The following is a 22,233-nucleotide window of genomic DNA, read 5'->3' as shown; positions in this document are numbered from 1 at the left end:
TTGTAACTTTGTTTTTACTTAATCACTATTTGTTATATATCTCTGTATACGTTTGTAGTGGAAAGGGGAACACGACTGCTGCAGGGTGGCGCTAACGTTTGGCTCCAGTTTTCGTTATTAGTCGGAAGAAACTTGAAAATATTCTCGTATAAATATATTATAAAGGCTCTTGGTGAGTGTATTTGTTTTAAAAATCAATATTTCATATTTCAGCAACAGTAACTTGTTGTAGTTTATTATTTTCTTATTTATTTTCTTTCAGTGTGTATGTACAGACTATCTGTACCCAATCTATATTCAATTAGTTTTCTATGATAACCATTTCCTTAGAAAATTACGTGAAACAAAAATATATTTGAATTAACTGGAAAAAAATAATTTGAAAATTGATCATTTAAACAAAAACAAAACACGTTTAAAGAACAGTTAAACAGATTTCAATATCAATCAAAGCATTTCTTAAGTTTTTCTTAATACAATAATTATTTAGCAACGGAAAAGAACATATATATGATTAATTTATATGAAAAAAAGTTGGTCGCCCCAAACATTACAAAGCTTTTTGTTGCTTGCTTTGTCCACTTAGCGGAAACGTCGCTTCTTACCGTGCTTTTTGCCGCCCTTGGAAGCTTTGCGCTTTTTACCACCCTTTGACGATGATGGAAGCTCGTCGTCCAGAACGCTGATATCACCGAAGCTGGTCAATTCATCGCCGAGTGTGCCTGTGAACGATAGGATAAATAAACAGTGGTGAGAAAAAAGCTTGCAGTCTCGATGTTTTGCAAGCATGCGCACTTGTTCGGAAATGAGCAACTGTGTCGATGTTTTCTTCAGTAGGGGAGTGTTGTGTGCGTTGGGTCACTGTCTAGGCTGGACCAACGCCATTTTCTCTTACATTACGCGTGCTGCCATCTGTGTTACAGCATGTAATTATTATTTTTCATTGAGAAGAATAATTCCACGATGTAGAACAGGTGGCAGCACGTGTCATATACGAGAAAATGAATGCGGCCAATCCCGACGACATTCGCCTAGTATAACCGACGTTTCGGTATTATAGGTCATAGTTGTGAAAAGATAAAAAAATATTCCAAACTAGGTAGTATACAGGGAGGGGCGAATCATTCCCAGAATAAATCGCACTACGGCTTGTGACGAATAACATGTATAGCAATTTTTCTACTGTTACTACGGAAGCTAGGACTAACGTAAGCGGTAAAAATCGATCCAGGCCCCCTGATTTGCTGAAACGCTTCTACAAATGACAAAATCCTCGGTTTTGCTACTAAATCATTCCCAATACAAATGACTGAGTACCGAATCAGCAGATAATTAACTTGGATTCTGTTATAACCTGGAACGTTGCTGGATGCAGCCGACCGCGGGAAGGGCACCAGCATCATAGATAGTCTGCTAAACAACAGACTTCTGGGCAACCTACAACGTTCCAGCTGCGCAAAATTGACATTCGAACGGCAGTTTCTTATAGCAATGCTACCAGCGCACAGTGATGCAGAACTATGAAAAACTGGCCAAAAGTAGTTAGCTCACGAGTTTTTCATTTTAGCAATGGGGTGTCTTTGAGGAAGTTTCAGTAAAAGGAAAGCCACTGCTCTTGGTGTTGACAAATCAATGATTAATCCTCGTAGTAGTGAGATCTGAAATCTAATTAAAAAAAAAAATTTGCGGCTATTCCCCACCACATACAACGACAAAATCAACAGCCGTAGAATCAGTTAAGTGTGCGTTATCAAAAACATTCAATTTTGCGAGTAGAATTGTCAGATGCATGAATTGGATGCAAAATATTGCATACTACAGGCCAGATTCCCTTATTCGCAGGGGGGTTAGAAAAAATTCACTCCAGTTTATTGAATCTACGATAAACAATTCACACGAAAAAGGTATACTGTACAACAATGATGTCTTCTGAGATGTTTTAGCATGATTTAGTAGCTTCGTTTTGGTGACTGTATTAACACTTCTTTTTCGATAGGTTTAATCAGCAGCCTCTTTTTGTTTATACTTTCTCTTTTGTGAATTATACGGTCCATTTTACATTTGCGCTTCCACTCTTTGCATAATAAGCAAATTGAATTCACGAACTTTCGATATATACTGAATAATGTGTTCTAAATTTTCCATTGACGCCGTAATAAGCGAAAGAGAAAGTAAACAAAGAGAGACTCTCATTTTCAGATAGGACCTAATAAAAAAGCCTTCATATCACCAGTCGCCAGTCGAGTACTTTTACTATGTGTGTACCAATCTGCATCTTTGTATAAACGTTCATGCGTTTGTATGGTTATTACGTTCAATGTCGTATATACAGGTCTGGCGAAGATGGCACTTTGGTATTCGTAATATGAATCTTACATGAGTGGTGTGAGTGATCACAGTATAAATCGACTTGCTTTCGTCATAGCGGTCGTTCCGCTCCCATTGAATCGTGTGACCGCTATGACGTCGACCCATTGTGCTTCTGGATTGTTTACATATTTTTGGTTGCCAACACTAGCAAACCGTGTGTTCTGCCACACCTATATATATACCTCATTGTATTACGTTAGGATGGTGCGTGGACATTTCTTGAGTGCAAAATTGTGGTTTTGTGAATGTTTGTGTATAAGTGCGTTTCACCAGAGAAGAGAAGTGCCACTTCGAACAAAAAAAATCACGAAAGTTCTCACAAAAGCGAATCGGATTTGTTGCTGGTTTTCCTTGCTTTGATTTGAGAGTGCACCCGTATGACGTTACAACTAGTATAACTTTTGAGACTGGCTTGTATAAATCGTTGCAGGCGGTAAGGTCGAGCTTTGCTAAAGCGTACAGTAAATAAAAGAAAATGTATTATTGCATTTCGTATCATAGATTTTACTTTTCTGATTGATATTATGCTTACTGCTGTATGTAATCATTGAACGCTCGTTTTCTAAAACGACATTGTCTGTTATTTTTGCGGGGCGGCCGGAGAATCATCCAGTTTCAACGGAATGTTCTCTGATTACCTGGTCCGACGGAAATCCTTTTATTAAATTTGCACAGTAAAGAGCAACTCGTAAGGAACCTTTACTAAGCAGCACATGATTGCAGAGCCCTCTTTCTAAGTAGTGGAACGTGATCTTCCGCATCTACCATGGCTTGGTGGTGGATTTTTCCATTAAATATTATTTGTGATAATTAAGCTGAAGAAGTAAACTTTTATTTCTGAATTCCAACCCAATAAAGTAAAAGCTAATATGAGTACTTAAGAGCACTTAGCACATATTAGGGAATCCAATAGAAGATTTTGCGATAATTCAATTTCTTTAAAAAAAATTGTAATTTTGCGAACAAAAAAATTTAAAAAAAAAGTTCGATAAAACGTCAGCTGCATCGGAAAAAATCGAAAACAGCATATGACATAATGACCCAATTAACGTATACCATCTCGCCATCGTCAGTCTTAGCAGCATTTGAGTTGTTTTCTCTAACAGTCTATTTTTAAATTCATTTTAGAAAAATTCTTTAACTTGGCTGCTGAGTAACTGGTTAATAATTGCTTCTCGGTACCCAGATCTAATGTGTAGCAGCGATGACACAAGTACAGATTTATCTAGAAAGGTACAGATTTTTTCAGTATTTTTGGTACAGATTCTGTACGATACGGATAACATATTTTTGTAAAAAAGTACAGTTTGGTACAGATTTTTTTTAACATGACATGTAAAATAATTCAACACTGCGATGCATACCAGTAAACAGATTGTAAATGTTGAGTTAGACCGCTGACAGAGTGATGACGAGAAACTGAGCTGGAGCTAGCACTGACATTAGGAGCACTAACATTAGGATGCTTAGGATCCGCTCGGCTTTCACTCTGACATCACCCATTTGGTTTGCAGCAAGCAGGTTTCTCGCATTCTAATGTCAGTTCCAGCGCCAACTCAGCTTCTCGCCGCCTCTCTATAAGCACCCTTAGCTTCTCGCCGCCACTCTGTAAGCACCCATATGCTTCATTTGATTTGCTGAAACCAGGTTTGTCGCATCTCGCATCCCAATGTCAGTACAAGCCACAGCCAGGGTTGCTACATTCACAAATTTTTCTTTAATGTCACATATTAATTTAACAATTAGGCAATCCACGAGACGTGTTGGATCAGCTGATTATTTCTTGATTGTGTCTTCTGACGTTACTCCGCACTGCTGGGCACAACCTCTGACAAAACCGTTGATTCGATCCAACATCAAACGAATTGGAACTAACGAAAGGTGTTTGTCGGACGGGTTTTTCTGTTCGCAGGAGTAAAACAAAACAAACTTGTTGACAAAACCCACCACTGAGTTGTCAAATAAACGTCTCATAGAGTGTCTAATTTTTGGTCACAGCTTCTTTTTTTCAGAAGACGAAATTTTATCGTAAATGAAGCAACTGATTCCGAGCATCAGCACCAACTCAGTATATCACTATCTCGAATGAAAAATAATTACAGTAATGTTTCGATTATATCACGGCCGGTCTGTATTTTAGTGTGATATATTCAAAACAAAACAAAAAATTTAACTCATTTATTTCTACAAACAAAAAGTAATAAAAAGTTAAACTTAGTCACAAAGAATAAATCATAGTAGGATAATGAGCCTATTTTCGCCATGTTTCTATTATCACACTACCCATTTGAAGCCGTTGGTTAGATCAGTCGGCCATCTTTGTTCAACGCAGTGGGTCAAATGGTATGGCATCAGTGGATAATTTTTCCTCTCACAACTTCACATTACGTAGCCCGTACCGTTTCATAAAATTATTGAACCACCCAAAACTAAACTTGAAGGAATCTGGCACATTAAGGTTTCGGGAAAATATCTTGACTATTTAAATCAGTGTATTCGAAGAGACTACGGTTAAGTTCTCGTTTTTTCAACATCCACAGAAATAGTCCCATCTCCAATTGTTGATGTTGTTTTTCCAAAAGAAAAGTATTCACATCAATTCAAGGGAAAATGCATATCTCGGCATACCTACCATATATTACGTATTTTTTTCTAATTATTTTTTTTAGATTTTCCTGTGGATAACTAACAATTACGCGAATAAAAAAAAAATCGATTATTTTACACCAGACGCCCCCTTAGGAGACCGAAAAAAGTTACGAAGAATTTAAAACAAAAATTGGAATTGGCCGAAAGATATTTCGGCAATCCTAGTCATTACAACAACGTTTTTGGTAAAACATGATTTCGAGATTATTCACGTTTATAGTTTCACGCCACGCGCTCCGCCCCGTACAGGAACAAGATGAACAGCGCTATAACTTTGCTTCTACTGCTTAGACCTCTGTCGTTTGCATTTTTCATATGAATCAATGCGCTGAAGTTTTCGAGCCCATCATGGTTTACAGACCTTGGTGACATTTCGTAAAAATTGAAATGAGACGTTAAATCCTTGAAAAGAATTGAGAGAGAATTGAGAATGTATGCAAAGCGGCCTTTAATATTAAAGATTGAAAATAATTATGAACAAATTTCCTCCACTTTTATAAGGACCAAAAAACTTATATCGAATCCTGGAAAAGGAAAATGGCTGGCTAACAAAATGCTGTTTGTGTTTAAATTTAATGTCCTTGCGTGGTGGTTCTCAAAATAAACCATTGGGAAGATATCCATTGAAAATCTTTCTTAGCCAGTGCGCTAAGAATCAACCGTGCAGTCAAAATTTTCGATATTTGAACTTAAATGTATGCTTACATACTTCAACATTAAAACTTTCGTTTTTCGATGGAAAAGGATAGGTTAATATTTAAAGTAAAATATCCGTTTGCAACCCAAAAACGCAGTCAATGTTTGCAAGATGGGTTGATTATTGCATGACAATTTTTATTTGGAAGAACATATTCTGACCACTTGTCGGATTATCGGGGATGAATTTGCTAGATATTTTATACCAGTAACGTCGTATAATTTTGAACTAATGTGTTGATTAACAGTGTATTTTGCAGGGCTTCGACACCACGCGCCGCTAGTGATTTTAAAAAGAATTGTGAGAAGTTTTGATTTCGAGTGGCCCTTCTCTTCTCTGGTTTCACTTAGATCACGCACGTGTTCGACTGCGATTGCGATGTTCACGATTGTAATAAGGTTTATTCGCGAAAATTCAAGCGTTCGTAGGTTAACTTTGATCGTGTAGCGCTTGTTTATCGCGTGTGTTAATGTGTAAATAACTTCGCGCATGTAAACTCGCTTGTAAATTTGTGTGGTTACTTCAGCCCGGGGACAACTTGACAGCTCCCATGTATTGAACTCATAAGCAAATTTTGTGGTGATTTGGTGATGTCATGGCGGCTTGAATGGAGGAAAATTTGAAAAAGGTGCATCCCATTTATTATTTTCCATATCTGTAAAAAATAAACAATTTAAGTGTTTCTATCATCAAATTTATTTCGCTGTTCAAATTAGAAGCTGTTCTCATTCCGCCATACCTAAACAGAGATATAGATTCCATTTTGAATTTAAAAAATCCAGAATAAAATAAATTCGATTTTCGGAAATACAAGATGACTTTCAAAATAAAGCCACTTTCACTTAATATCCGAAAATCTTCCGGATCGAATAAACATTCCACCATGCATAAAATGCTCCGGTAGATGCCATTCCGTTAGGTTTTATCAAACTGGAGTAAAATGTCAGAATAATTCTGAAGGGATCCGTACCAAAACCATCGCAATATCTGCCGGACGGAATAATTGCAAAAGTCGAACAAAACTCTGGTAGGAATCGAACAAAATTGTACATTCCTGGCAGCATTCTTGCTGAAACCAAGTACTACCGGTTTGCTGCCAGAATTCTGATAAAAACACACAAATTCTATTCAAAACGAATTTTGCTAAATAGGTAGAAAATCCTACATATATTGTTTATTTCCCCGATCAAAAATATTACAATTCTTGACGTTCTTAATGAACTTGAAACAAGATGTCGTAGATTCACGAAGCTTGGTGATTTACTTTCATTGGCCAAAATGTTTTTCATTTATATTTCTCGACAAAAAAGCACCAATGATTTACTGACTACAAACTTCACACAACAAGAAAACCAAAACATTTTTCGGAAGGAAGCGAGCCGGTTGTTAAAAACAACGACTTCCAGCTAAATTTATAATAAGATTTATGTAACTTTGCTGACGGTTTCCAGTTAGGGTAAAATTTATTCTCTAATAATATTTTTCTTTATCCACATTTTGGAATAAGCTTTTTCTAAATTTTGTTCTAGCCGCATTGACGACGTTCATAACACACACGAAACGCGCTTTTCTCTTGAAACTTTTTCGTTTCGTTGTTCGTGGTATTCGTACAGAGAAGGCATACTAGCGCCACCATTAAATCGGTGGTACATATATGAAACAAGCACCATCTATCAAGTTGTCCCTGGGATGGGTTATTTGCATATTCGCATGGACTTTCGAAAATTTGCGTGTGCCGTTATCCTGATGTTTAATTTTGAGTCTACGGATTAGATACTGAGAGAAAGTAACATTTCCCCTGATTGAATATTAATATCTATTGAATATTAATGCCCGAGAAAATGATAAAATTTAACATGAACGACGAAATGCTCTTCACGTACTCTGATAAAGGTGGTGTTCGATTCCAGAGTTTTTTTTCCGCATTAGCAAAATATGTATAAATTGCAGCATAGAGCAGAAATGCTATTAGGAATAGAGGATGACCAACTTCCCATATTTTTCGAAAAAACTGAAATATTTCCATTGAAATGCTAAGAATGTTTTCTTTAAAAAAAAGGTATAAGCTGTAATTTTCCAAGTGCTACTAGCATTAAAAAAGTTATAGCATTTAATATATTTCGTCCTTACATTTACCCATAGCACCAATGTCAAAAACTTTAAGCGAAGTAGGCGGAGGTCTAAAATTGTACAAAAGACCGTATAACTTTTAAAAACCACTTTTTTGTTGACTTCAAAACTTTATTGATTTCAGTTTATTGTTGGAGTGACTTCCTAAATACCACTAATAGTTTTGATGAGTTGGTAAAAAAAATCGTCCATAGAAGATTTGTTCCGGCAATGAACGAGAGTGATAACAAAGGGCCTTATGATTTTTTTTTTTTTTTTTTATTCATTTCGTTTATTTGATAGGCACAAATGCGTTAGCTTGGCGGTGCCGAATTCTTTTGTTTTTGCATTTTGAATATCTTAAAACTAGGAGCAATGTTGAAATATTTTTTTTTTTATAAGAGAGAAAAAAATTACAGCTATCTTAAGACTAGAAAAAAAAATTCTATATATAAGAGAGGGGGCAAAAGATTTTTTTTATGAAAAATTTTAAAACAAGGAATTCAATAGTAATAGTTTTTTAGGAAATATTTACAGTTATCTTAAAACTAACAATATAGTTTGGTACACAAAAGGGGGAACAAATATTTATGAAAAATTTCACAGATGTTTTAAAACTAGGGATACAATTCTATTTACAAGATGGGAATAATAGTTCTAACAAAGAGTAGAGATTACAACTATCTTAAAACTAGGAATACGGAATACAAATTTGATTTTTTATCGGATACTTATGCTTGGTCATTTCCAAAATCGGTGTAGAAGTAGTTGTATCAAGGACAGGAGAGAGAAGGCATAGATGGTGACCGGTGGAGAAGAGCAAAACTTGCAACTTTCGGGCAAACGGGAGATCAGCGAAACAAATTTGCGCCTCAGTCTAGTAGGTCGGATTGGCGGATGGTATTCTTCGGACCCGCGGGGAATCCTTCAAAGGGAATCCTTCGGACCTCGAGTCGCTCTCGCTTCAGATTCCGTAGTGATAAGGGCGACGGCGGTTACATAGTGGCAGTCTGAAGCTTATCGGTTCCACACGGCAAGAGGAAACTTCTAAAAACGAGAAATAAAAAGAGAGGGGCTAAATTGGGATATTTATCGTTTTTAAGAAAGTATAAATAAGGGACATATAGGGGAAATCACGATTTGCCAGCATATCTCGGACTGGGACATTGGGTGGCCTACCTCGGGCCCGAAGGGAATCCTTTAACTGGGACCTGGCGTCCAAATACCCGGCGCATACCCAGACAACGTGCTCGATGTCATGATAGCCCTCGTCACAAGCGCACAGACTACTCTCCGCAAGCCCAATACGCCGCAAATGTGCATCTAAGGTGTAGTTGTTGGACATAAGTCGGGACATTACACGAATAAAATCCCGACCCACATCCATCCCCCTGAACCAAGGCTTCGTTGATACCTTTGGGATAATCGAATGTAGCCATCGTCCAAGTTCACCATTGCTCCACGAGGTTTGCCAACTGTTGAGTGTCCTCTGACGACAAATACTAAAAAATTCGTTGAAGCAGATTGGTCTTTCGTATATGTCACCATTTAATGCGCCCACCTTTGCTAATGAGTCGGCCTTTTCATTGCCCGGGATAGAACAATGAGAGGGGACCCAAACAAAGGTAATCTGATAAGATTTTTCAGATAACGTACACAAGGACTCCTGTATCTTCCCCAGAAAATACGGGAATTGCTTTTTAGGCTTCACCGCACGAAGAGCCTCGATAGAGCTGAGGCTGTCCGAAATGATGAAGTAGTGATCTGTGGGCAGAGTGTCGATGATCCCAAGGGTGTACTGAATTGCAGCTAACTCTGCGACGTAAACTGAAGCAGGATCATTGAGCTTGAATGAAGCGGTGATAGTATTTTTGAAGATACCGAAGCCAGTGGACCCATCGAGATTTGATCCGTCAGTGTAGAACATTTTGTCGCAGTCGACTTCTCGGAATTTATTATAAAATATATTGGGGATCACTTGAGGGCGTATATGGTCCGGGATTCCACGAATCTCTTCCTTCATGGATGTGTCGAAGAATACAGTAGAATCAGAAGTATCTAGGAAACGAACACGGTTGGGAGTATACGTAGAAGGATTAATGCTCTGTGCCATGTAGTCGAAGTACAAGGACATAAATCGGGTTTGAGAATTAAGCTCGACGAGCCTCTCGAAGTTTTCAATCACCAACGGGTTCAGAATGTCGCATCGGATGAGCAATGAGATATGAGAGTTCCCAAAATCGATTTTTTAGCGGAAGAACGCCCGCCAGCACTTCGAGACTCATCGTATGGGTCGAATGCATGCAACCCAAGGCAATGCGCAAGCAACGATACTGGATTCTCTCCAGTTTGATGAAGTGTATGTTCGCAGCGGAGCGGAAACAGAAACACCCGTACTCCATCACGGACAATATCGTTGTTTGGTACAACCTGATCAGGTCTCCTGGGTGAGCACCCCACCATGTTCCAGTTATTGTTCGGAGAAAATTGATCCTTTGTTGGCATTTCTGTTTCAGATACCTAATGTGACATCCCCAGGTACCTTTAGAGTCGAACCAGACCCCGAGATATTTAAATGTGAAAACCTGGTTGATCGTTGCACCCATTAATAAAAGCTGGAGTTGCGCCGGCTCACGCTTCCTAGAAAAAACAACCAACTCAGTTTTCTCCGTGGAGAACTCAATACCCAGCTGAAGAGCCCAAGCAGACAAATTGTCCAAGGTATTTTGTAATGGTCCTTGCAAGTCGGCAGCTTTGGGCCCTGTAACAGAGACCACCCCGTCGTCTGCAAGTTGCCTTAGCGTGCATGAATTGGCAAGACAATCGTCAATGTCATTCACGTAAAAATTGTAGAGCAGGGGACTTAGACATGAGCCCTGGGGAAGACCCATGTAGCTAAATCGCGATGTTGTTAAATCGCCATGCGAAAAGTGCATGTGCTTTTCAGACAACAGGTTTAGCAAAAAGTTATTTAAAATTGGTGAAAGACCATGCTGGTGCAGCTTCTCTGACAGAATGTTGATAGAAACTGAGTCAAAAGCCCACTTAATATCCAAGAAGACTGATGCCATCTGCTCTTTGTTAGCATAGGCCATTTGGATTTCTGTAGAAAGCAACGCAAGGCAATCGTTCGTCCCTTTGCCTTTGCGGAAGCCAAATTGTGTATCTGACAGTAAGCCATTTGCTTCAACCCAATTGTCGAGGCGAAACAAGATCATTTTCTCGAACAACTTCCGAATACAGGACAGCATTGCAATCGGCCGATACGAGTTGTGTTCGGAGGCTGGTTTTCCTGGTTTTTGAATGGCGATGACCTTCACTTGCCTCCAGTCATGAGGGACAATGTTACCCTCAAGAAACTTGTTAAATAAGTTCAGCAAGCGCCTTTTTGCAGTGTCAGGCAGATTCTTCAGCAAGTTGAATTTGATTCTGTCTAACCCTGGGGCGTTATTGTTGCATGACAAGAGAGTAAGTGAAAACTCCACCATCGAAAACGGTGTTTCGTTCGCGGTATCGGGAGGAGACGCGGCGCGGCACGTTTTCTGTACCGGGACAGAGTCCGGACAGATCTTCTTGGCGAAAGCGAATATCCAACGGTTTGAATATTCCACGTTCTCGTTGGTACTATTACGGTTACGCATACGTCGAGCCGTACCCCAAAGAGTGCTCATCGCTGTTTCTCTCGTTAACCCGTCGACGAACCGGCGCCAATAACTGCGTTTTTTGGCTTTCATTAAACTCTTCATTCGCCTTTCTAGCGACGCGTACTGTTGATAGCTAGCGGGTAACCCGTCTTCCCGGAAGGCCTTATATGCAGTGGACTTCTCCGCGTACAGCTCTGAGCACTCTTTATCCCACCACAGTGTGGGAGACCGTCCATGGGTATTCGCGCTGGGTACTGGTTTAGTCTGAGCTTGATTCGCACTGTCGAGAATCAAGCCAGCCAAAAACCTGTACTCTTCCTCCGGAGGAAGTTCTTGAGTGGATTCGATTTTAGCGGATATCGCGGTCGCGTAACTCTTCCAATCAATGTTCCGTGTGAGGTCATACGAGGCATTGATTGTTTTCGATGGTCTTGAACCGTTAGCAATTGAAATCACGATAGGCAAATGATCGCTACCGTGGGGATCAGGGATCACCTTCCACATGCAATCTAACTGTAGCGATGTCGAGCAAAGCGATAAATCCAACGCGCTTGCGCGTGCTGGTGGTGTAGGAATCCGCGTCATTTCTCCCGTGTTTAAGATGGTCATGTTGAAATTGTCGCAAAGATCTTGGATTAATGTTGATCTATTATCATCATGAAGACAACCCCACACCGTACCGTGCGAGTTAAAGTCTCCCAGAACTAGCCGCGGTGCCGGTAAGGATTTCGTGATATTACAAAGCGTTCGGTGCCCTACCGAGGCTCTAGGAGGAATGTAAATGGAAGCAATGCAAAGGTCTTTACCTTTGATTAAAACTTGACAAGCGACAATTTCAATGCCTGGTGTTGAAGGGAGGTTAATTCGGTTGAAAGAATAGCACTTTTTGATCCCCAAAAGTACTCCTCCATAGGGGTTTTCTCGATCCAGACGAATTATATTAAAGTCGTGGAAGTTGAGATTTATATCGGAAGTTAACCAAGTTTCACATAATGCGAAAGCATCACATTTTAAACTATTTAGTAAAAATTTAAAGGAATCGATTTTCGGGAGGATACTTCTGCTGTTCCACTGTAGAACAGTGATCGAATCGGTGACCTCGTTCGATGACTTAGCCATCGAAGGATACGATCGCTGCAAGGAGGGGCCATTTAGTAGTCAACTGCTTCAAAAATGTTTGCACTATAGGGAGAAAACGTATCAGAAGGCTTTTAAGAGGATCAGTAACATTGAAAGCTGTGAAAATTAAGTACACTATGTCAGAAAATTTCATTAGTCCGCTACTGGACTGAGTATCTGTTTGAAAAAAGGGGACACTTGGGGTTTTTGGTGTCCCTGGAAGTGGTGGGTACTCCTTGTTAGAATTAATATTTCCAAGTCCTGGAGCAAATTGCTTCGGCTGTAGTGCATAACTTCCGTTGGATTTATTGATTGTAGTTGGCGCACTCTGAGGGGACGACACCTTGGCACCCTTACGAGGCAATTTAGGGGAGGCTAGATTTCTCCTCTTCCTGGATTCCCCTGGGTTAACCAATGATGTTCCCTCTTGTGGGTCGTCAGATTCTTGCTCAACGCCAGCCAAAAGAGCAAAGGAATTTTCGGAAGGGACAGATGGCGAAGCACTCTTTAGCATTTCTGCATAAGAGTGCCTCGAGCGATCCTTAAGGGAGCGCTTAATTTTATCCCCGCGCTGCTTGTACGCCGGGCATGACTTAAGAGCATGCGGAGGGCCCCCGCAGTAAATACACTTTTCAGTTTCTCCACCGCAAGCGTCATCCTCATGCTCTCCCTCGCATTTGCCGCACCGTTTTTTATTGCCACAATAAGTGGCTGTGTGGCCCAGTTGCTTGCAATTGCTGCAGTTCATTACCCGCGGTACAAACAGGCGAACGGGTAAGCGAACCCTATCCAGGAGGACATAGTTGGGAAGAGCAGACCCGGAGAAAGTCACCCGAATCGAGTCTGACGGAGAATAAATTGTCTTATCATTTTCTGTTTTTGCGGAATACAATTGCTTGCATTCCAGAATCTTCAGCTTTTGAAGTGAAGGGTCCTTAAAGCAGCCAACCCCGTACTTCAACAGGTCTTCGCACTTTAGACCCGGTTCGGCGACTATTCCATCGATCTCCACTGCCCTACAAGGCACATACACTCTGTATTGTTTCATAAAACGCTCGCTGCGAGCAATCTGGTTTGCCTGATCGTGGCCATTTACTATAACGCGTATCTTATTGGCTCGAACACGTGTTATCTGAGCTACGGCCGGGTAGTTAGCAGTCAGCTCCCGTGATATTTCTAGAATATTGGGCGATTTCGTGTTGGGCCGAAAATACACCACCCAGGGTCCATTTGAACTGGCTGGGTATGTTTTAATACGGGGAGGACTGGGGGAATCAGGGGAGGGAGTAATATCGGGTTTATCCGGTAAATCCATGGGAATATCATTCCCATCCAATGTTCCTTCGCCCTCGGCCATTTAGGCACGAGGATAGCACGTGGTGTAAACGAGAGATGAAACTTGTATTCAGGGGAAAGGGAAAAGTAGACCGATCGGGGAAAGGGAAACGAAAGAAAGAAAAATAATATAGCTTATATAGCGGCGTGTCCGGCAATTCTGGTATTCACTTCACCAGCCTGGGCACCGGCGAACAAAGACTGCCTCAAACAATAGTTGACCTTCACTGACAATATATATTCTTGTTCACTTTATGCACAGCACCAGAAAACGAACTGCTTCGATCGAGAGCTCGGAGAGTTATGGCCTTATTATTTTGATTGCTTTTGTTAAGATACTGAACTTCTAGTTTCTTCCACTGCATGCCATCGCAATCGGAGGTTCCGACTGTCGGTCGGACCAGCAAAACTAAACACACAGGAATCATGACTCAGAATATATCGGCTCGATTGGCACGTTACCCATGTTATTCGAAGAATTGTACCACGCCATATGATCTCATCACAATCCTGATGGGAATGGAAAAGGATATGAAAGAAAAAGGTAGAGAAATGAAAAATGACAACACAATAGAATCACCAAATAAAGCAGTAAACAGCCTGTATTTTTCTCTCCAGAAGGAATAATGAATCATACTGATAAAGCCTATAGCCCTTCAGCAAAAACAAAACCTTGAATTTCCTAAGCTAATCCAATGGTTGGCATGTTCGGATGCAACTCAAGAACGAATTTTGTGCTTTATTCATACTTCCCGTAGACTTTTACAGAGAAAAATTTTCAAGCGACCATTTGATCGATATGGTTGTTATAACTAGAAGAGCGAATGCCCAAAAATTAACACTACTTGAAAAGAACTCAGGGGCAGTCATCTGAGATAGTTCCGTAAAACCTCGAAAGTGTTTGTCAATAAGACATCATCTTCGCCAGACGAATATCCACATAGTTTTTTGAGTCCCGGCTTGTAGATTTGGAATTACGTTATGTAATTGTATCTAAGGAAACGTTTTAATGATCAAAGATGAAGTATTTACGATCAAATAACTACGGCTCGAATTCGTTCGGAAGAGCCAGTTTGTCAACTCATGCGTTACACTGTCAGAGTAGAGAGCTACATCTAGCAGCTTTTTCTCGCCAGTTTGAGCAAATGTTGGGCGGTTTCTTCCATCGAGTACATGCAGATTTGTACTACTTACATATTCCATCGATTCACTGTCTCTCGAACTGATATCTGAGCTGCCCCAAATGGTAGAACTATACTATTCCAATATCTGGTAGTAGAACGTTAAAAATCATACATCTTGAAAATAGTGCTCTGTAGCCTGTATTGACCACATGAATACATTTATTTTTGCTAGCTGGAATTGAATAGAACGCACAACTGAAACATTGTCAACAAACTGTTTTAGTCTCGTTTAAAATGCTCTCATATTGAACGCAAGACGTTTAGATTCTGTAGTAAATGTCTATTATTCCTTATAAGAAATGTGCTAGAATTGAATAATTTAAGACTCTTGCAGTTTAGGGAAGTTAAAAAACAAAAGCAGAAAATTTGATTATAATCAATCATTTTTAGAATAGATGATCCCGAAACATACATAAAAGTAGAAAGGAATTCGTAACTTTCTTTAACCCTACATTGCCCAACCCCGCCTTTTGGCGGATTATGGCACATTCGATGTAGAATATTCAAAATATGGTATGTTGTCACGACTATGAAAAGCTCTTCGAAACATTCTCACCTATCGTATAAATACATAGACTGAAGCTCAAGTCTACTTTCTACTTCTGCCCAAGTCAGACGTACAATCGAACCAAGTGAACAACAACTAGCAATCTCTCGATCTAGTGTGCATTGTCTCGAGAACAAAGGAAGCTTTTCATTTATTCTTGCCATCATGAGTGAAGTTGACAAAAAAACTCTGCTCCGACCCAACACAGCGGTCGTTGACTTTAAATTCTGTTCAATACGATTGAGTTTTCGTGAAGTGGAATACCGGCTGAAGGTGAAGATGCACCTGAGGCTTAAGGAGGTTATGTATCTTCAGTATCATCATCTTCGCAATGTAGGACTCGTATCATTCAACACGTTAGCCCAAGCCGAACGTTTCGTTTTGCAAAACAACTTGAAGCACGTGGCTGAAAGTGATAAAGTTGGAATTAAGATTCCCGTGTATATAGAAAAAAGACTACGTAGATGTAAAGCTACATGACTTATCACCACGTACCCCTCCTGATCTAATTGCAAAATTCATGTCGCAATACGGAGAAGTAGAATCCGTTACACCTGATACGTGGAGAAATTTCTTCCCAGGTACACCTAACGGTGTTCTTGTGGTGAGGATGCGAATCGAAAGACCCATCCCCTCCCACTTGACTATAAAACTCAAACCCACGAAGCCACTATTAATCAAACTACGTTATGCACCCATGAGGGGCAAACACCTACGTGCAAGTATTGTAATCAGACAGCGCACCACGGGCAATCTTGCGCGGAAGATACAGAGGAGAATGCATCTCTACCGATTACCGACGCATCCACGGCAAACCAGCCTAAAAAAGAGTTTTCAATACCAATACCTGAACCACAAACGGTTGCCAAATTTGTGGCAGCTGTTCAGTCCATATTGACATCTGTAAAAGCAGCATCCAGCACTCCAAAAACCAATGTAAGCAACATCGGTGAAAAAGATAATCACAATGACGACGGATTTACATTGGTCTCCCGTAAGTCCAAGAAGCTGGAAAGAACATCTGATCGCGAGCACCAAGCCACTTTTAACGATGATAGACTTGATGTGAAGGACAGGAGAGAATTAAATGACCCCCATGACGCAGTAGGCAAGTTGCGAAAGAAGGTCTCCGCTCGCAATAAAAAGTTGCGCGCACGAGATCCAACGGATAATTCATATTTGTTTTTATTTTTTTTATACATATTGTAAACACATGAAAGATCCAAGGCTCCGTTAAGCTACCGCTATGAGCCGTGTCAAATAAACTAAATAAAAAAATAGACTGAAGCGAATTGATTTCGTAACTATACCATAAACGCTAAATTGGTTAAGGTAATATTAGAAAAAATGGTTTATTATCGGGATTTTCACCACTTGCTACATCAGAGGGGCTCGACATATGCCATTTTTCACCACATCACTTTTTGAGTTTCATTTTTGATCCCAAATGACTGTGCAAATTTTGGCGGCGATTGGTTGCTCCCCGGATCTGCGCATTGCATTTAAAGTTTTATATGGAAATTAGTATGGGAAACACTACTTTTTCCATCTCTGCTAATGAAAAACAACATTTTATCATTATTAAATTAGTTATTGGAGAGGCTTTTCGAGTTCCTCTCATCAGAATCCGACACTAACTTCGTGACAGGACTAACACATTATTATTATTTCCTTACGGCTCATTCGCTGATAAACTTTACATTAGTATGTTATGTCAAATGACCTTCAGTGAGATCACTTAACAAAATTATACGAAATGTCCGTTATGCCAAATGACCCGCAGAATGATCACTTTTCAAAATTGAACCAAATGTCCATTAAGCCCAATGTCCGTTATGCCAAACGTCATTATGCCAAATGACCTTATGTCAAATGGCTTTATGTTAAATGACTTTAAGCCAAATGGCCCGCTTCCGAAAATTTCCACACTTAAATTAGACAAACATGGATTAATAGTAAACTTTCCAATCCAAGATCTCATCAGTGGAAGAATTTGGTCACTAGGAACGTGTTTTTTCTCTACTAGACTTGAAACATTGGGAATTCCCATGATGAAATAAAAATCACTTACCCAACGTTGTCAACTTCCGGCTCCTGTGTCTTTCCGCCTTGGTCATAGGCAAACGGGTGAGATACTTTTCCTCGTACTCTTCCCTCTCGCGTTCTTTACGGGACAACACCCGCAGTGCTCTCGAGCTCGAGGACACCTCCAGTGGTGTGTCCAGATATTCGTCCTTCAGTTCCTGTATCAGTGAAGATCCGAGAGCACGTTTTCGCGCCCTCGCCATCTGCTTCCGCTCTCGTTCCGATTTCGATTCATCCTCGTAGGGGACAGCCATGTGCTTTGGAGGTACATATACGTCATTACTACCGCTTAGTTCCGCACTGGCACCTGATTTAGCTGCCTTCGCTTTCCGGAGCTTTTGCATGATCTTTGCCGAATCGTCCGATTCGTCATCGGAACCGCCACCGTCTGGCGTGTCTGGAATCTGTGACATCATATTAGCGGGATTAGCTTTGAACGAGGTCGGATCATCGGCAGAACTAGTTCCGGTGACTGCCGTTTTAACTAGCTTGTCGATCTGATAGCGCAGTTTGTAGTCAATTGGACGAATCTTTTCCAGTACCGTGCGAATTTCTATTAATCGATCTATGGATGGATCTTTCTCGATTTTGTGTCCTAAAATAGATATATGTTAAATGATTTGCAGCTTAGCGAGTTTTTAATGAACACACATACCAGAGCACTTCCGTAGAACCACATAAGTCAGATTTATAAGATAGTTGAGCAGCATGTGATATTTTATCTCGAGAAAGTTGAGGCCGTACTCGGTGGATAGTTCACCCGTCTTAACGCGCTGCAGCATAGTACCGACATGATCGGACACCTGCTTGAAATTATTGTTCATCTCGTCCAGCAACCGGAGAGCCTGCGGTAGATCCGGTTGAATATCGTATTCGTCGATTGCCTATGGAAAGAATGACACACAAAAAAACAAAACATTTCAGTCCAGACGTATTTTCTGTTTTATTGCCCATCCGCTCGTCAACGACTGACAGGTTTTGGCAATAGATTCGTATTCATAAAGTGCATTTCATAAATGATGAAATCCGTTTCGTGTAGCCAAAAAGCTGCGAAACAATGCCCGGGATTTTGGTCCAGCTGAGATCAAAATAGTGAGAGAAAAAAAATCACCACAAAAAAACGAACTGGAACGGTCGCATGAAATGCCTCGATATTAATATCAATATCAATCAAACAGTTGCCTCCCCCCCAAGTACCTATAGCTACGTGGATGCATATACAAAATACATACATCGGTGTATATGCCGATTCCGATACTGATGGTTGAAGAAGGAGAGCAACCGGTCCACGCGAAGAATGACCAATATGCAGACGCGGCGGAAAATTGCTCGCGGATGGGGATGAAAAAGTAATGAAATGCACCCACCAGAAACGGGCAACGAACGAGAAGCCGTGACTGTGGGCTGACGTACCGTCATTTCGGACAATAAGTGATTGACTTATGTCTGATTAGAGTAGAATAAATGATAGTATCATGCACCGTTAGAGCTGGCGTTCGGACCGGCAACGGTCAGCGGTGTGGTGTAATTAGATCCTGAATAATTGGATGTGTCGTGTATAAATGTTATGTGAAGTTCCGAATGAGTATTTGTAAAAAATAGTTCAATTTAGCGAGTCGCTATTAAAATCTGCATCTCGTTAAATTGAAAAGTATAATCATATGATTATAAGCTGCTTCTTTTTCAATACCTAATCATCAGAATAGGACGACTCCATCGGTGTCAGACCATTTGGCATAAATCCATTTGGCATAAGCCCGTTTGACATACAGTCGATTGGCATTAAAGTCATTTGGCATAAAGTCAACTGGCATAATGGCCATTTGGCATAACGTGCGTTTGGCATAATAGTCATTTGGCATAAGGGTCATTTGGCATAAACACGGGTAGAAAGCGAAGTGGCGTAGCCACATTAGGCGGCGGCAAGTATTTTATTAATTTATTTATAGTGTCTGAAGTGGAAGTACTTTGCAAGCAAACCTGTAATCCACTCGTTTGCCCGGATTACTCAAACATAGGGACTATAGCTAGTTTAAATAATATTTCTGACTATTCCGTCTAAAGTATTCGTTTCAGTGCAGTGATTATGCCAAATAACCATTATGCCAAATGGCCTTTATGCCAAATGACTTATGCCAAATGGCCATTATGCCAAATGACCGTTATGCCAAATGACCTTATGCCAAACGACCTTATGCCAAATGACTTTATACCAAATGGGGTATAATCACTTCATCAAATAGGGGAAAGTGAGGTAATGTGGGGCCAGTTGAGCACCTCCGTTTTCCAAGAATCTATGAACGATTTTCGATTTTTTGTTTGCATGAATGCTCCGTCAATCATCATTAGATGATGTAATACTTCAATTGCGAAATAAAATAAATATTAAATCACAAAAAATACTAAAATCTGAAGGGATGTCAAAAAACTTAACACGTCATAAGAATCAACCGATATGAAATAAGCATTCGCATAACGTATGTGTGCGGTAATTGTAAAATGCATACATCTCCGGATTATATAACCTCTTTCCAACTATTTCAAACATAAAAATAATTTAACAAGACTTTGTAGTTTCCCCAAAGAATCAGCGAAAATAGCTCTACAGCATGGGGCAAAATAAGCACCGCGAAAACCTCATATAAGTTTATACATTAAATTCCGAAAAGTTATCCATATGTAAACGTTTCATACCTTAAGCTACTACGAACGATGAATAATAATATTTGCTCGAGAAAAGTACTCGCAAAGATATTATTTAAACAAGATGGAAATTTGAATCTAAAAGTTCCAAAAATGCGGTTAAAAAAACTATAAAATGAATTTGGTAAGCAGAAGAATATGTCACTAAATCAATGAAAAGTATGTTTTTATTACAATAAGTGAAATCAATTTTAAATTTTGTAATAAAATATATATTTTTTGCGGCATGATCATTTTTCCCCTAAAATCTGCTCATATTGCCCCACAAGATTTTTACCAAGCCAAAAGTCAATCATTACAAGCTACGATTATTTTCAAAGATTTTGATTTTTTTTTCAGATCGTTTAATGACTGCATGTGAAGAATATATTGTATTTTACCCATAGAGAGCAATTTGGGATTTTTTGTTTGTTTTGCTGCAGATATATTTGCCTTCAACCTTAGGATGGTATTGGTCATATTGCCTAACTTTCCCCTATTGGTATGATGTCGCGGGCTAATTTTTGCTACCACTGTAATCGAGTTTATCCTTCAAGCGAACCCTCAACAAATGATGTGAATATTTTCAAAAATATAGCTTGATTCTATTGAGGTACACTGAGAAAATAGATTTGTAAGTCTGTTACGAATAGGTTGACTTAACCAGCCAATTTCTACATTTTACGAATTTTTTAAGATATTCAATAATCATGAGCTCCCAGAAAGTGGTGATATACCACCTGAACATGAAAATTAAGAAAATGAGGCTAATGTTTTTGAGATAAATTAATACATTTTGAAATTTTAGGTTTATATATATATATATATATATATTATACAAAAGGAAAAGACTGCTTAGTTTTACAATTATCGTGGCCTTTATTTCCGATTTAACTGATTCCTGGATCCAAGATTTCGACATATTGATTAATACTTGGATTTCTCTCTTAAAAACTTAAACCTTAGTTTTGTAACATCTTCAATTTTAGAAATTGAGGTTACGTCGATTTCTGATTTTTAATATTCTTTCACACCAGAGCTCGTATATTATTGAACACTCAATATTCTAGATTTCAAAAAATGTATCCACTTTCACTTTTAATTCTAGGGCTTTCGGGGGTTTCTAATCATTTTATATCTCAACTGCAAAGATTCACAGATTTCTTGATTTAGCACTACTAAAGTTCAATTCAAATTCAATTCAAAAGTCTTGGATTCTTAACTCCCAACCCCCATTTTATGAAAAATATTATATGTCAAAATAATTCGGTTTTTTTGGAAACGATAACACAATTGTCTAGTTTTAAGAACTGAAACCAATTTTCCAGAAAAGACCGTAGTTCCGGATATATTATTGGGAGTACTTAAGTTACCTCAATTTTCGAAAAACTTGCATACCAGTTCTCAAACCAGCTTTCGACACATAAACCTTTTTGATGTTGTAAAACAAATACATTGTACAACATTCTGAGTTTTTGGTCGTATCGGTCTAACCCCGCGGTATTCCGGGAACCTGGTTTCTCCGGCAAAAAGGACACTTTTCGACCGGTGATAAAACCCGTCTTGCGGTACGTCAAGCTTCATGTTTTTTTTTGTCAAGAAGGCCACAAATCGGGATATTCCGAGAGCCTGGTTCCTCCAGAAAAAACAACACTTTCGACCCGTTATAAAAGCCGTCTTGCGGCATGTTCGACTTCACGATTTTGCAAAACGAGTCCAATGGAGGACATTTTGAGGATTTTTGTTGACATTGGCCATCCCCCGGGGTATTACGGGAACCTGGTAACTGCAGCAATAGGACTCTTTTCGACC

General features: G+C 39.6%; 1 protein-coding gene across 2 annotated transcripts in view; it reads right to left on the bottom strand.

Moving 5' to 3' along the window:
- Window positions 1-443: 443 nt before the first annotated feature.
- LOC131681370 (neuroguidin) overlaps window positions 444-22,233 on the bottom strand; it is an 84,795-nt gene continuing 63,005 nt past the window's right edge. For both annotated transcript variants that reach the window (XM_058962126.1, XM_058962125.1), the window contains exons 2-4: window positions 18,395-18,623; window positions 17,726-18,334; window positions 444-722 (exon numbers count right to left, since the gene is read on the bottom strand). In XM_058962126.1, the coding sequence (XP_058818109.1) occupies window positions 583-722; window positions 17,726-18,334; window positions 18,395-18,563 (918 nt within the window). In that variant the 5' untranslated portion in view covers window positions 18,564-18,623 and the 3' untranslated portion in view covers window positions 444-582. The remainder of the gene's footprint in view (window positions 723-17,725; window positions 18,335-18,394; window positions 18,624-22,233) is intronic.

The sequence above is a fragment of the Topomyia yanbarensis genome, chromosome 2 (assembly GCF_030247195.1).
Source record: "Topomyia yanbarensis strain Yona2022 chromosome 2, ASM3024719v1, whole genome shotgun sequence".
In the NCBI taxonomy this organism is placed as follows: Eukaryota; Metazoa; Arthropoda; class Insecta; order Diptera; family Culicidae; genus Topomyia; species Topomyia yanbarensis.
The sequence above is the reverse complement of the archived record's forward strand: the minus strand, read 5'-3'. Positions and strand labels throughout refer to the sequence as shown.